The sequence below is a fragment of the Psittacula echo genome, assembly GCF_963264785.1.
Source record: "Psittacula echo genome assembly, chromosome: 3".
Taxonomy (NCBI): Eukaryota; Metazoa; Chordata; class Aves; order Psittaciformes; family Psittacidae; genus Psittacula; species Psittacula echo.
In genome coordinates this window covers 110,172,967-110,189,199 of record NC_137736.1, presented here as the reverse complement: position 1 = coordinate 110,189,199, position 16,233 = coordinate 110,172,967, and the positions used below count along the sequence as shown (strand labels likewise).

The 16,233-nt window shown below is 40.9% G+C and overlaps 1 protein-coding gene across 6 annotated transcripts in view; it reads right to left on the bottom strand.

Moving 5' to 3' along the window:
* Window positions 1-16,233, bottom strand: part of PSPC1 (paraspeckle component 1) — a 74,673-nt gene that overhangs the window by 12,669 nt on the left and 45,771 nt on the right. The window contains exons 9-13 of one of the 6 annotated variants that reach the window (XR_013956482.1): window positions 13,124-13,744; window positions 8,703-8,799; window positions 6,637-6,882; window positions 2,638-2,812; window positions 1,897-1,954 (exon numbers count right to left, since the gene is read on the bottom strand). Coding sequence is in view for 1 of the 6 variants with exons in the window: in XM_080614154.1 (XP_080470280.1) it covers window positions 8,789-8,799 (11 nt within the window). In the remaining 5 variants the exon portion in view is untranslated. The other 5 variants (XR_013956483.1, XR_013956484.1, XR_013956485.1 and 2 more) reach the window with 5 other exon arrangements.

Below are 16,233 nucleotides of genomic sequence, written 5' to 3'. Positions count from 1 at the left end.
CATGTGTAGTTTACATGCCACTATGTGCCTGTAATACTGGAGAAACCATTGTGGATAAATTCTTGATGTATTTGAGCAGTAGCCATCAAAATGGTGGTGATGTATTAAGTATTCTTTTAAAAACTGTGACTATTTAATACAAAGTTTAGTTAACCAGTTTTTCATTTTAGGTTCTTAAAAGCTTTTTAACCTTTTGTATGTAAGAGATGCCAAGTGAGTGGGTACCAAAGCACACTGCTTCAGTTCTGTGAAATACTGCACTGAGCTATAGAAAGCTAGAACAGCAGTACAGCCTACAACCACCTGCATTGTTCTGGTTTAGAACGGCTGCTTGTCTTTTGTGGTGATGGGATGGGACCAAGTCTGGGGTTTAACAGAGTTGGTACCTCCACCTCTGAAATACCTGATACCTCATTTTGTGCAGCATGAAAATCACGGGCTGAGGCTTGGGGCTGACCCTGCCACCTCTTGGGACTACTCATGGCTTTGGGTCTTTTTAGTTGCTGGGTGTATCCCTGGATGATGAACATGGAGAGGGGACATGCACAAGTGTTCCCTTACAGTGGGGTGATGGTGCCCATGTGTATGGCTCCCCCTTCCACAGTCACTCCTTGGTGTACATGTAAGGGGAGTTGGCACGTGCGTGACCACTGTGGTAAATGTTGGATCTGTTCAAGGCAGGGACAAAAGTTTTAGGAACTAATGTCCACATTACATAGATGCCGTTCAGACTGTACAACAGTGTCTAAAAATAGACAGTCATGGTCCAGGAGCTGACATAGCAATTAGTTTGTCAACGGCTGATGATTTAGAGAGTTTGTTTGTGGTTGGAGATTTTGATGTTTTTCTTGAGGCATTTGAGAGAGAGGGAGAAGTGCTACAGGACATGGAAATAAAATTTGGGTTCATGATGCTTTTATTAAGGGATAGATTTTGCAGCTATCTTCCTCTTGTAGTTTGCAATATAAGCTACAAATCCCTGCTGAAGATGCATAAAAGGCGTATGAAAATATGTTTGAAGCTGGTTTTTGTCTGATTCTATTCTATGGTTTTTATTCAGTTGCTAAGAACAAGGTTTTGGTGGACAAAAGATGAAGACTGTTCGTATCTCAACCCGTGGGAGTTATATTCTTTCTTTCCACTCTCCTCCCCATCCCTCCAGGAGTGGGGGGAGGAAGAAGGCAGGGAGAGAGAGCAGCTGCATGGTTCTGAGTTGCTGGCTGGGCTTAAACCACAACAAGCTTTAACAAGCTGTTTCAGACATCCAGTCTGAAAGAGTTTGCACAGGTGCTGGGCAAGCATTTGAGGTTTCCCCTGGTTTCCTGGATCTGTCAGATCTGGACACACAGTCCTACTGGAATTGTTTTTCTGTGAACAGCAGGAACAAGACCCCTAAACCCAACAACAAACATCACCTCCCAGCCCCCAGACTGGCTCCCTGTATCCTCCCTCCCTGAAACAAAAGGGGTTACCAGGAACTCCCAATGGTTCCACATTGTGGGGAAGCCAATTAACTGTGGCAAGACAGTACTGACTGCACAGCTTTTATTACTGGTGTGAGGTACAACACTGGGATACACCAGGTAATTATACACGATTTCCTCACTACTGTGCATGGCTAAGGTGAGCCTGCCTCCATTTTCTCTACCCCCTCCCATTATACAGCTGATGCAAAATGATCTCCTGGCCTGAGCTCCTGTTTTCCAGATAACAAACCCCATGGCTCCTGGGCTTTAACCTCCACCAGACTATTCCCACATATGTCTGGTGGTCAGGAGCCCAGAACTGGTCACAGCACTCCAGATGCAGTCCCAGAGCACTGAACAGACAGGAAAGCTTGTCTGCTCAGGCTGCACCACAGCACTGGTTAATGCAGTGCCCTCTGCAGGACCTTACATCTGCCTTTTCTGAACTTCGCGAGGTTCCCATCAGGCCCTGGGTCTGTGTTCACTGCCTGTTGATTGAAGGAAATAGAAAATAAACATCCTGTTAGTCACTGTTTAATCTGAATCAGTTTTATAAGAGATACAGAAACCCTGACAAAACCCTGTATATTACAGTGCAATGTTAAACTCTCATTGTATCAGAATTCATTTTTCATTATTCATTTAATTGATGGTTTTGGGTTTTCATCTTTTTATTGGACTACATTAAGGCAGCAGGCATTTTTATCATGACTTTCACTTCAGCGGCATGGACAGTGCAGCCCTCACCTCCCCATCAGCTAACAATGCCTTCAAGTCCTTTCCAGCTGTTGCTGGCTCAGGTAACGAATACTTCCTATGCTCTTTTAAACTGTGCTGCAACACAAACACAATCCACATTCTTAGCTAGAACCACCACTTTCGTATCTTATGTCACATTTTAGTGCTTTAAACAAGGAGAAATCTTTTAATGTATCATTTATTCTTGATTCTTCTTGTAGCACATACAAACTTTAACCCTTTTATCAACACCATTTCCCAGCACTAGTATTTCTGGAAAGACAGTCTGCTTCTGGTACAGTCTAGCTAGAAAGTGAGTCATGACTTCAGGAACACACCAAAGTTGGCCAACATCAGCTTTACTAGTAAAAGCTCGACTTTGCTTTGCACTGTGGAGACCTCCGCCTCTGTGGGGGACAGCAACATCCCATACCTGGAACTTGTTGCCTCATCCAGGAACAAGTATCTTAAACCCTGCAGCCAGATGCCCTTTGCAGGTTCTTCTGATGTGTCTGTCCTAGTTCCAGGTGTAGGTGGGACACATGCCACATGAGTCCTTCCATCCTTTCAAACTGTGCCACTGCTCAGGCCTTACAGGGCAGACCCATCTACAAGCAAAAAGAATACAACTTGATTGACAGCTTTCAATTTGTCCCACTCCACTGTTAAGCTAGGTGCTACATATTTCATGGTAACAGTGCTATTCTGGTGCCCAAGAGCAAAGAGAGCAACAGGGTGGGGGAGAACCACATGTAAAGCACAAAAATACTACAAAGAAACTGATAAAACAAGCACAAAGGAAACTGATTTCATCACAACCACTGTTAGGTGCTCTATTGAGCAACAACATGATAATATTCTCACCCCTGATGGTCCCTGTAATCCTAACCTGAAGGGCAGCATTTTGCGCGACTTTGGCACAGCAGAAAGACAGCCTCAGTTCAGAGCATGTATCACCACCAGCCATTTTCACTGAAGCAAAGAACAACTTTCAGGGAACAGCTGTGCTTCAGGCTATGGAATTACAGGAGACAATGAAGTGAGAACTTCCTTGAACACGCTTTAGAGGACAGCAAACCACACAACTGAAAAAGCGAACTACCAAGCAATGCAGTAGCAAATACTGCAGAGTAAAGAGCTGGGAAATGCTAACACCTTCCCAGACAGACCTTCCAAGAGGTTATCTGGTATTCTCCAGCACTGTGCAGCAGCCCAACAGCACAGTTTGGCTTCACCATGAAGGAGGTTGGAGCCCAGCGCATTTTCTGTAGAACAGAACTGGATGCTGATCGATTTCAGAACTGGAGAGGGAACACAGCAGCACACCAAGGCATGCTCTCATCTCCACAAATCCTGCCCAGCAACAAGCTAAGGAAAAGAAGACTTAGAGCAGGTGTGACTTGGTTTATGTGCCTGATTTGCCTCACTCTCCCGATGTTCTGCAGCTTGTTCACTGTTTGCCCCAAAAAATCAATGCAGTCCACTCACATTTTTAATCTAATCTTCCCTCAGTTTTTAATGCAATGTAATGAGGCCACCAGGCTCTGTCAGCCAGGTTCACACTGCAATCTGAAGCACACACACACACAAAGGAATAATGGGGAAGGAGAAAGAAAGGATTTTATCACTCCACAGAGACACGGAGTCGTTATTTAGCCGGTCAAAGGAACACTTGTATCTCCAGGGAGCCTTGGCCATCCACTCTTCCTTCACAGGAAGGAAACTAAGTTGAGGACAGAAAAATTCTGAGGCGCCTGGGAAACCTGCCAAGCACTGAGGCTCCCACACGGCTCCTGCGCTGGGGCAGTCTGAGACGTAACAACAAGCATAGCTCAATTCCCAACAGCTTCATGGTCGAGACAAAACATCAGCAGGACAGAATAACCTCTTCTGAGTCAGAAAATACCAATTGAGTGGTTTTTTCTGTTATTATTACTTTTCTGATGAGTTTTAACTGTGTTAAATGCGAAATGAGGGACCTTGTCATTTCTAGATTCTGTGAGTAAATCCTTGTGGCTTATTTCTGTAGCCTGGTGTATATTACATATTATTGGGGGATAATTTTTATGTTGCATTATTACTGGGGGATAATTTTTATATTAACTGTGATTTCACTACAAATAGATAACAACAGGAATCTCCTTAGTTAAGGGCAAGACAAAACCACAGAACAAAGCACGTATCAGTTTTCCCACCTCCTCAGCCCTCCCCAGTATCGAACAGGTAACAGGGTCCGAGTTAGCGAACACTTAAAACTGATCACAGGTCACAAGCTAGGCCAAGGGAGGGGCGCAGCAGCAGCGCTGAGGGAGCCGACCGCTGGCACTGCCGAAAGGCCACAGCAACTGAGACAAGGGGAAAACTAGATGTCACTGCTACCCAGTGGGAGACCCATGGAACTGCAGGCCCTGCGAAAGTGACGGATCGACTACTGGAAACCATTTCCAGACCAAGAAAGAAAAGAAGGTAACTGCGAGGAGTCACCATGGATTTACAAAGGAAAGGGGTCATTTGCAAACCCTAAAGAATACTAACCTGACAGCTTCTGTGATGAGGTGACCAGTTCAGTGGCTATGAGTGTCACCAGAAGTCAGGAGAATAAAACTCCTTAATACCAATGTAGCATTAAGAAGCAGGAACTTCTTCATTGCAGCACTGGGTGCTAGGTGGGATTTCCACAAATCAAGCACACCCCATGCCAATTTCATCGTTACATTTATACACAGAAATTACAAGGCAGTACACTCCCAGTTACAATGACAGGTTAGTGATTTGCACATACCTGTAGTATCTGCTGTGTCATTTTGACATTATTATGTCTTCTGTTATTATGTTTGCATGGAGGAAAGGCCTTCACCTGGACAAGGGTCTTTTGTGGGTGTGGATTTTAGTATTATGAGAAGAGTATAATGAGGATAGTTCATCTATAGGACACCCTAACCTTACTTTGTTGCCAAGTTGGCTGGCTAGATACCTACCCTTGCCAGGTATAACTCATCCTATATACAATAGACCCTAGGTGCTTTGGTTGCAGTCTAGAGAGTAAGGACTAAGGCTAACATGTTACAGAGAACAGAGACCTCAAGCAACGCAGTCAGATTTCAAGCAGCACAGCAACCCATGCTAACAAAAAGGCTAACTTCTTAAATGAAGATGTTCCCACAGCTGTTTCACAAGCAAACACAAAATACACACAGATTCAGTAAAACTTAAGATAACCTGGCACATGAGGAGAGCAGTGCATATTGTCTACCTTGACTTCAGGATGGATTTTGACACTGTCTGACACAGCGTCTTCATTGACTAGCAGATAAAGTACAGGCCCAGTAAGTGGACAATGAGGTAGGACTGAAGACTGGCTGAACAGCCAGGCCCAGAACATTGTGATCAAAGACATGAAGGGCAGTTGGAGGCCAGTAAATAGTAGAGTACCCCAGGAAACAGTAGAGAGGCCAGTACTTTTCAACATCTTCATTTAGGACCTGGACCATGGGACAGTGTACCCTCAGCAACTTTGCAGACAACACCAAACTGGGAGGAGTGGCTGATGTGCTAGAGAGCCATGTCACCATCCACAGGACCTTGACAGGCTGGAGATATGGGTGAACAGAACCTCATAAAGTTCATCAAAAGGAAATACCAATTCCTGCACCTGGGGGAGGAACATCCCAAGGCACCGGGACAGGCTGGGGCCAACTGGCAGGAAAGCAGCTTGGCAGATAAGGACCTGGGTGGGGGTCCTGGTAAACACAAACTCCAGGAACCACCATGAGCAAAGACTGTGACCTAGCCACAAAGAAGGCCCATAGAATCCTGTACTGCATTACAAAGCAAGTTGACAGCATAGGGAAAGAGATGATCCTTCCCCTCTATTCAGCACTGGTGAGACATCTGGGGTGTTGTGTGTTGGCCTGCCAGTAGAAGAGACATGGACATAGTGGACTGAGTTCAGCAAATGGAAGACAACTGAGGGACTAACATCTTTCATGTTCTAAAAAGGCTGAAAGAGCTGCGACTGTTCAACCTAGAAAAGGAGGGGCAAAAGTCTTACAAATATTTATAAACTTCTAATTAGAGGGTATAAAGATGACAGAGTCTTCCCAGTGGTGCCCAGAGACAGGACCAGAGGCAACAGGCGCAAACTAGAACACAGGAGGTTCCCTGTGAACATCAAGAAACTTGTACTGTGGGGGTGACTGTGCTGGTTGTGGCTGTGATAGAATTAAATTTCTTCACAGTAGCTACTACAGGGCTGTGTTCTGGATTTGCGATTAAAACAGTGTTGATAATACACAGAATAGTAGGATTATTTTATGTTGAAAAAGACCTTTAAGATTGACTCCAACTGTAAAGCTTACACTGTCCACCACTAAACCGTGTCCCGGAGCAACACAATACAGGGATGTTTTAGTTACTGCTCAGCAGTGCTTACACAGAGACAAGGCCTTTTCTGTTCCTCTCATCATCCCACCAGCAGCAGGCTGGGGTACAGAAGGAGCTGGGAGGGGACACAGCTGGGACACTGACCCCAACTGACCAAAGTGATATTCCAGGCCATATGGTATCATGCTCAGCAATAAAAGCTGGGGGAAGAAGAATGAGGGGACCTTTGGAGTGATGGCATTTGTCTTCCCAGGTAATGGTTTCACATGACAGAGCTCTGCTCTCCTGGAGATGCCTGCCAATGAAAAGTGGTCAATGAATTCCTGGTTTTGCTTTCCTTGTGTGCGTGGCTTTTGCTTTACCTGTTAAACTGGTTTTATCTCAAACCAAGAGTTTTCTCACTTTTACTCTTCTGATTCTCTCACCCATCCCACCAGGGATGAGTGAGTAAGCAATTGCGTGGTGCTGAGCTGCTGGCTCGGGTTAAACCATGGCAGTGACCAAGCACTGGTACAGGTTGCCCAGAGAGATGGTGGAGTCTCCATTTCTTGGAAACCAAACCCAAACATAGTTCAGGGCAACCTGCTCTACTTGACAACCTGCTTTGAGCAGAGAGCTGGATTATACGATCTTCATAGCACCCTTCCAACCTCAGTCATTCTGGGATTCTGTGAAAGGCGTCCCCAGTTTCAGCTGCAAAGGTGAGATGGGAGTTAGCACTGCATGGCTCAGAGGAGCAGCAATTTCCAATAGCAAGGGTAACTATCGGTCTGCGTGGTAAACAGTGCATTAACTGAGGTGGCCTGAAGAGTAGGGAGGGGAGCAGAGCTCCGACTCTCCATCTGAAGGCATAGCAGGAAGAGAGTAACAGTATGGAGAGCGTAATAGGATTCTGCCTGTCTTGGGTAGGAATTTTAGACTATTTCAGTTTTGGGAATCAACCACCACATGGGCAATTTTTCAGTATTAGTTATTACTCACAGTATGATCTGAGATGTGTTAATGCAGAAAGATTTCTTCCCATGCTTTTTACAGAATGACAAAGGATCCCATCATGTTTATACTTCCCATGCAACTCTCTGAAGTTTTACCGCTTGCTTCCCACACTTCATTTTACAGCTGACTTGAAAATCAGTAAAAGGACCCCTCTCATTAGCAATAAATGAATTAGCAATTAATGATATAGACTACTACTATAAAATCACAGAATCGTTTGGGTTGGAAGGGACCTTTGAAGATTCTCTGCCATGGCCAGGGACATTTTTCACATGTCATTAATAAATACCTCAATGTATCTTTTGCTTTATGTATCTAATTCTGTATTTACTTATTTATTTAACACAACTATAGTGACAGCTCTGAATACATTTAACTAGGCCAAACACACACAGAGAACTAACCCAAATGCCTCCAGCTTTATCAGTAGAACTTGCACATCTCAGATGAATCCCACCATTTAAAATTATTTTTACTTTAGAAAAGCAACTGATATTTTAGAATTTCAGAACTATTGGAACTACAGAATCAAGTTACTCTTTAAAACCTGCACATCTGTCAGTCTCACAGAGATGCTTTTAGCACCCAGGGTGGGTGACACTACCTACTCGTACTATATGTACAAGTATGTAGTACTGTATGTACTACTACATACTACTGTATGTACCTACTCGTACATATAGAAACTGAACTCTATCTCAGGCTTTCAAGAGTACATGGACACAGCCTTCCATACCAAAGCCTACTGGCTTAATCCCAAAGACTGCTCAGAATCAAAAACTACAATGTTGATCACACAAACTGGATTCTGAATGCAATGCATCAATAATATCCAACAGCTCAGCCACAGCATCATATTAATGTGGCACTATGGGCTTCAGATGTAACATGATGGCTAATCAGATTTTGAGCTGTCTGATACAGGCTGTGCACATGTATTTCAAGTCCTTTAAAAACATGCTAATGTATGACAGGAATTATGTTAACAATTACACTATCTGAATGCAAGTATTACTTGAAGTGTAAAAGCAGAATTACTGTACATCGCAAATATAAACATAAAAAGAGGGCTCCTAATTTCAGTAATTGCTGAATAAAGCCAAATACTCTAATACATACCTTGTACAAAACTTAGATTTCCTTTTGTATGTGTAAAATAGCAGAAAGATTCTGCACGAGCCAGTCTTCATCCGCATTTTAAGATTTTAACAGTAACCTAAAAAATAAAAAGACAGTAAATAACTGTGACACTTCAAACTATATAAATATAGAAGCTTCTCTTTTCAAATACCCGTAACACAGGGAAATAAAACTTCACATTACCAGAAAAAAAAAACCATTTATAATCTACCCATTCTTAGCACTCAGTTGTTACTACAACAGATTTCTCAAAAGATTTACATTTAATTTTACTACCTCAGCAGTTAAAAACCAGCTGTTCCAAGAACATTCACTAGTTCCTAGATTTTCATACTTCTCCTTGGAGTAGATTAAGTGCCAAAGAGCCCCAAGTTATTCAGCTTTCGAGGGGTTTTTAAAACGCATCAATCACAACACTGTCTTCTAGGCCTGTCAGTGCATGTGGCCACAGTGACCTTTAATCTTTCTCACATTATTGCCATTACAATAATTAGGATCCCTGCACACAACACAGTTATTGATGAACCTTGACAATTAACTGCTCTCACTGTAACTGTACTGAGGGCATGGAGGCACAAATAGTCTCCTCCCTGTTCCACAGGCTGCTGTGGTACAAGCATAATTTAAGAGGGCAAAGCTATATATGAAAATAATACAACTGAACTGTAGTAAAATGCTGTCCTACTTTAGAACAACATCTCAGAACAGAGCTGCATATAGTTTCATTACATTTTAATACTGAATGCATTAGAAACTGATGCAAAAGTTTAAGATTTTGTAATTTTAAGTTACTGAATAGATCTGCTTGCATGTGCAGTAAGTGCAGTTGGAAGAACAAACAGCAAGTCAGAGTATAATTTTATTCCTATTACATTTATTAATTCACACATTACTGTAATTATATTCAAAAAGGCCCAAATAATAACTGTGTTAATAAGGGTTATCTATCTTGAACTGTGTGTCTTTTCCTAGAGTCTACATGAAAAATAATTATCCAAAGTGTCTGAAAATAAAACAGCTGAGTGCACCAGCCATTCAGGCTTCATAACAGCTCTCACCCATATACACACATTCCTTCCTCCCTTGCCCAATTTATATCACCTCTTCTCCAAAAGTACCTCTGATTTAAAATAGCACGGCAGTACTGCAATATTTGAGAGGTTTAACGCAATCCATTACTCAGTCTGGGGAATCAGACACAGAAACATGTTGCAGAGCCAAGGAGCTGTAAAAAAATGGCTCTAGAGAGGAAGACTGCCTGGAAAGCACCCGATTACAGCAGTGCAAAGGGATTAAGAATTGTGTATGCTCTCAGATACACTTCTTCAAGAAGACTTCTTAAAATAATTTATCAACATCTTGAGGTCCTGTTTGATGATCAGAAAGCTGAGCACACCATGTAAAGTATTTGTTACAGAAGAATTACTTTTCAAAGCCACACACAGGCTGCATCTTTCAGGCTAGCTTCCCTTCAGGAACAGGCCCAAAAAGCAACTCAGGAATGACACACATGCAAATCACAACACAGAACCACACACATTTACAATAAAGGTGACATTTACCTTATCAGATACAGCTGGAAAAAGGCTGAGGCTAGCAGCTCACAGTAAATTATGATTTCAAAGTTGGCACAATTTTAATGTCTGAGTCCTATTAAAAGTGCTGTTAATTCATTAATTCCCTCATTTACTTCCTTTTCATCCCACATTCCCCTTCCCCCATCGTGCAGCTTGCAACAGATCTAATTTCAAAAGTTCTCTATCCATAACAGACATTCCACAAGATGGATACTTTATTCCTAAAGCACATACAAATAGCACAGCCCTCTACCTCTTTATAACTAGAGCTGTAATTTTTCAAGTGCTAGTATTTAAATAATTTAGCAGGTGAAATGCAATAACAGCTGTAGTGATGACTGTCAGCTGTGGGAACCAGGCTGGAATTGTCATCTGGACAAATATTCATTTCCTGGGACATCACCTCCACATGGGGAAACTAATTCAGCTGTTGAGAAGTATGTACCCATGTTAAAGGGAAGCTACAATTACAAACTGCTCATCTGTCAGTCTGTATTTTAGCATTATGAAAAAAAAATAATCAAAAGACCTTAACAATTAGGCTTTCCTTCTCCTTCCCACTCCCCACATCTAAAACCAGCAAGGCTAAAACCTCCAGAGGCTCAACACGGTCCAGTTTCCGGTTACCTTCTCCTTCTTGGCCAGCCAGATTTACTGAAAAGAAAGCAGTGAGCCATAATCCTGGCAACCGGTAGATACTAATAACATAACTGTAGCCAAATAAATCTACTGTTTGAAGACAATCCCTAAAACCAGACAGTAACAACTTCTCCACGATTCTCTCTCCACAAGAAATTAAGATCTTTCCAACCTCTTGACCCTATATAAACCCTACTGTATATGATTAATTACTTTGTTAGACCTGAACATATACTAGCAGCTTGTGCTGGAAAAGGGGATTTCTAAGAGTGAGCAGGAACACAGCAGACAGTTCCTTTCAAAGTAACAGACTCTGAATCATCTTCATTCATATGATAAAGCTTTCCTTTAAATTAAAGCTCAAAGTGGGTGTGGTGCCAAGAAAAATGAATTTTAAATATTCTAAAAGGCAAACAGCATGATAAACATGCCTACTCAGAGATGAACACATGCATCATGCACAAGCTGAGTGATATTGTGCATGTAGTGAGCCATTATCAAGGAAAACTGAAAAAACAGCTCTTCAGTACAACCTATCTCAAGTAACACATACTCAGCTTTAACAGAGTACTTTCCACTACTGTCTTTTCAATGAGGAATTGCTACACACGACAAGCTCCACAGAAAGGACAAAGATTTTTGTGCACCTCTGTATTTTAAGCAAAGTCTGAATTTGAAGACCCTGAAATTGGTATTTCATAAATTTAATCAAAATTGCTTATTTACAAGTTATATTCCTAGATGTAAGACCGTGCAGTTAATACAAAATGAGGATTTATTTCTGGGGGTAAAAAAAAAAAAGAGATTTCCTACCATTTCAAAGAAGTTTGGATTTGATCAGCAGAAGGGAATGAAGTCTTTAACTTCTTAACATCACTGAGGATTCTACTGCACAGTATCAAGTGTTATATTTCCATAATATATACGTATTTTTGCAAATTTTGTGAGCTGTGAAGCTGCAGTCAGTCACTAAAATAATCCTATATGAAACAGCAACTCAATCCTGTACTTTTGAATATAGCCCTCTCCCCCTACGTTGCTCACTCACATTCCCATGTTGAGGAGTCTGCAACACCAGAACAGCTGGTTAATCAGTGATTTTCCTAATTACCCATTCTACATCTGCTGTCTTTAATACAGCAGCAATGTCTTCAGATGTTCACATTTCTATTAATTTTGTTCATGCAGACCAGCTTGGAAAAATATCCAAGTTAACAGTACTATTTTCTCAGCACTCACATGTCCTGTTACACAGATGTGAAGTTCTTGAACCTTCTGTAACAGAAAAACTAAGCAGTACAAAACTGTTGAAGCAGCAAGGGACTAACCTTTAACCCTCACCTCTTTCATCTAGAATTGACAATGTATAGGTGTGACTTCACCAATTAACAAAGAAAACTTAAGAAACCTGACAGCTGAAAAGCATCTGAAACTCCTCTACCACTCAGCACTGGAAGTTACAGAAGTCAGTTAAAATTTCATGAGCTTGATTTGTCAGATTCTAGAAATTGAGTGAATTCACCTACCGCAGAAACATATGGCTTGTTTATGTACTGAGTTTGAAACAAATTTAGATAATCTGCTGTAAATGTGATACACTTAAACCAGCACAGCTAGCAAAGGGTTAAGCAGTAGCAGTATTGCTCTAGTGCTTTAAGGAAAGCCAGGACACCAGACATCATTGCACTGCACACTGTGCAAACAAGTTTACAACTGTGCAATCTGAGATGAGAGAACTACGAAGAAAATTTTAGAGTCATTTAAATAGGCATAGTTTCATCAATACCCTTTTAGTTTGATTTCAAAATATTTTTAAAATTGTTTTAAAGTAGCAAAAATGTGTTTAGGCAACGCCAAAGAGTTTTACAAGATTTTACAGTTTTAAGACTACAGAAAATCAGCATAAAGTTTCTACTATAGAAAAACACAAATATAGTTGAAATGTGATGACCTAACTAGTTTGAGGATATTTTGGATCTTCTAAAAACTAGGGGGGAAATCTAGTTTCGAGGGAAACTTCCCCAGATTATGCATAATCCAAATGTTGTCCAATTGAAAAAACAAACCAACATTCCTAAGGAATTGTGAAACTAATACACCATGCATTTACTTCTGAGGTGTTAGAAATGCTGCTTTACCCAACTTTACACAATGCTCCCCATTCCCTCCTGTAGGATTCCTTACCTGTTATTTCTGAAGCAGATGCCAAGTTAGGCCAGTGTCCTAACCTCCTCTTCCAAAATAATGACAGCTGAATTGATTATCTTTGTGGGACTAAAATCTCTGAAGACTGTGCTGGGGGAAAGGGCAGGGCAAACTGTGGTCACATGGTCCTTATAAAGAGCAACAACTCAAGATTCACTCCAAGAGCTTTCATCTTTGAAGTGCTTCATTTGAAAATGTAAAATTTAACAACACTAAGCAATAGATACATGTATGTTGAAATGAAGTTGAGTAAGGAAGCATTCAAATACCTAAGCATATCACAGAACTTTAACGTTAACTCATATGCAGATCAATAAAGTTAAAGCTTTATTTACGTAACAGAACAATGGAAGGGTTAATGCTGGAAGGGGCCTCTAGAGGTCACCTGGTCCAACTCCCTGCTCAAGCAGGGCCACTTATAGCCGATGCCCAGGATCATCCAGGACTATGTACAGACAGCTTCTGGTATCTCCAAGGATGGAGACTCCACAACGTCCCTGGCCAATCTGAGCCAGTGGTTGGTCACCCTTCCATTAAAAACTTGTTTCCTGAAGTTCAGACAGAGACTCTTGTGCTTCAGTTTGACCATTACCTCTGGTCCTGTCAAAAGATTCAGTAATTCATTGTGCAGTCCAGCAATTTCCTTCCTGTACTAACTCTGCTAGGTGACAATTTTTAGCTCTGATTACTTCATGACAATACTAACACCAGCTTCTACCTTCCACCATAACAAAGCCATATTTGTTGGAAAAAAAAAAATCTTACATTAGATTTGAAATACACGGAAAATGGAAGCTATTTCAGCACAAAGACAACAGAACAGCATTAATAAACTGCAGGGTATCCTGCAAATGCTATCACACATCAGTCCACTGACAGAAATACTTACCTGTTTAAAAACAAAACAAAACAAAACAAAACAAAAAGCAAGCCATAAAGCAATGTTCAAGCCATAAAGCAATGTTCAATAAAGGTACCATTTTTCATGAAAACTTGTGCTTTATAGAGATGAAGGCATTTACAGATGTTTCAGTATAACTAGTCCTGGCAGCAAACCAAGCATGCACTTGCCCAGTCTAAGCAGGTTACTATTCAGACCTGGGCTAGAAGTTATGCGTAACGCCACCACGGAACTCGTGAGAATTTTTAAGGCAGAATACGTGGTGAGCTGAACTGCACAAAACCAAAGAGCACAGATTCTCTACTTGCTACTGGTTACACAAACTTCATTGCCTGGCAAGCCGGGATTCAAACTTCACTTTTTGTCCTTTTCTTACTCAACTGGACATATTGCTGATGCTGCAACAAGATTTATCTCAACTTTCCTGTACCATTTTACATTCCTTATTTTAGAGAAAGTGGCTGCTACCTGCAAGATAAACCTGCTATTCCTACCTGAAGTGAAATAGCTAAGTAAATACCAAACATTTAAAAAAACATTAAGCCTCAGCTCTTATACATGCACAGCTAAGGAAGCACCTGCTAACATGTAATAAAGAGGATCAAAAAGCACAGTATTAGGAATAATTTCAAGTTTGAATAACAGACTTAACTATCAGGCATCCCAGCATGTGTTATGAATACTACTAAATTAACTCTTCCACCACCTATTCCCCCTCTTCAAATGTGACACTCCACTTGACTACAACTTTCTTCACTTGAGAACGAAGTACAAAGGCCTAATGATGAAACCATGTTTGCACAGGACTAAATCAAGACCACATGGTACAAAAGAGGGAACTTCCTTTTGTTATCGTCTTACATACAATTACTTGGCATCACATTCAAGACTAAAGTATTTCAAATCAAAGTGACTGGCTGTTGGCACTATTTTCTGCATTTCATTCAGATTTCGAGATATAAGGTCATACTACAATTCTCACATTAAAAATAGCATTTAAAAATAAGTTATCAAAATTATGTCAGGTGTCCAATTTGTAAACATCAACACATTAATAAGAAAATGGTTATGAACACAAACTACAACATATAAGTTGTTATTTATGTTACCTGTTTGTGGCTTTTGATGTACACAAGAAAAAAACATTCACTCTTAACACACTATAAATATTATTTGCTATGTCTTGAAAAAGAAACTGTATAAGCAAGCAGCAGCTTCTCCAACGAAGTTCACATTTCAAAACGAAGCTCTGTATAGTGAATGATACATCAATTTATTCGAAAGGTTAACAGAACAGTTACCTGTTACCAGATTCTTTCACTACTTTTTACAGAGCATCTTAAAAGGAGTTCAGTCTGCTCTCCTATTCTGCTCAACCTTGTTCTTGCCTTAACTTCATTTCCACCTTATTTTACAACTTTCCACCAACTTACTTTCACAGAGTTCTGAAAAACTTTGCATCTGATCATCATCTGATTGCTGAGTATGCTCTGACAGGGTATATTTATGTATGAATTTTGAGTGATTCTATTTTACACCATGTGCAAGCTAAAATAAATGCAGATATCAAAGTAGCTTAAAGTTGAACCTCAGCTCATTGAGGTAAAATCAGGTCTTTGCTTCTTTATTACAAAATGAGGGAATTAGACTGAAATAATAATCCAACATTCACTTTCCATAACAAATCTTGAATTATCAAAGGAAATCTGGGTGTAACCAGTTTGCATTTTTTGAAAACTTGTATATAGTATTTCTTAAGTCTTTGCTCAGATCAACGCCTGGCTGAGAATACCACATCTGTAATTCAGGAAAATTAATGTTTGGGAGCGCACTGCAATAGCTGAAAAGGAGTAAACTAAGACCACTGTAGCTGGCAAGAGCAAATGCTGATTTGAGTGATCTATGGCCAGACCACTCTCAAACCCCAACTGCAGCGGCTACCACTGTGCAACTGAAATTAGGTGAGGAGAAGAGATGAAGATTTTGAAAAGCACCTTTGTAGCCATACAGGAACTTGATTAACTGAGGCAGGTAAAGCAACTGCCAGAACAACCAAAGGCACTATAATATTCCAAGTCCTGGGAAGGCTGACAGTCCTGGAACTGTACATGTACCCTTATCAGCAGACAAGCAATCTCAGGTACCAAATATTCAACCACTCAGATCTATCTCTGTGGCAAGATAATTA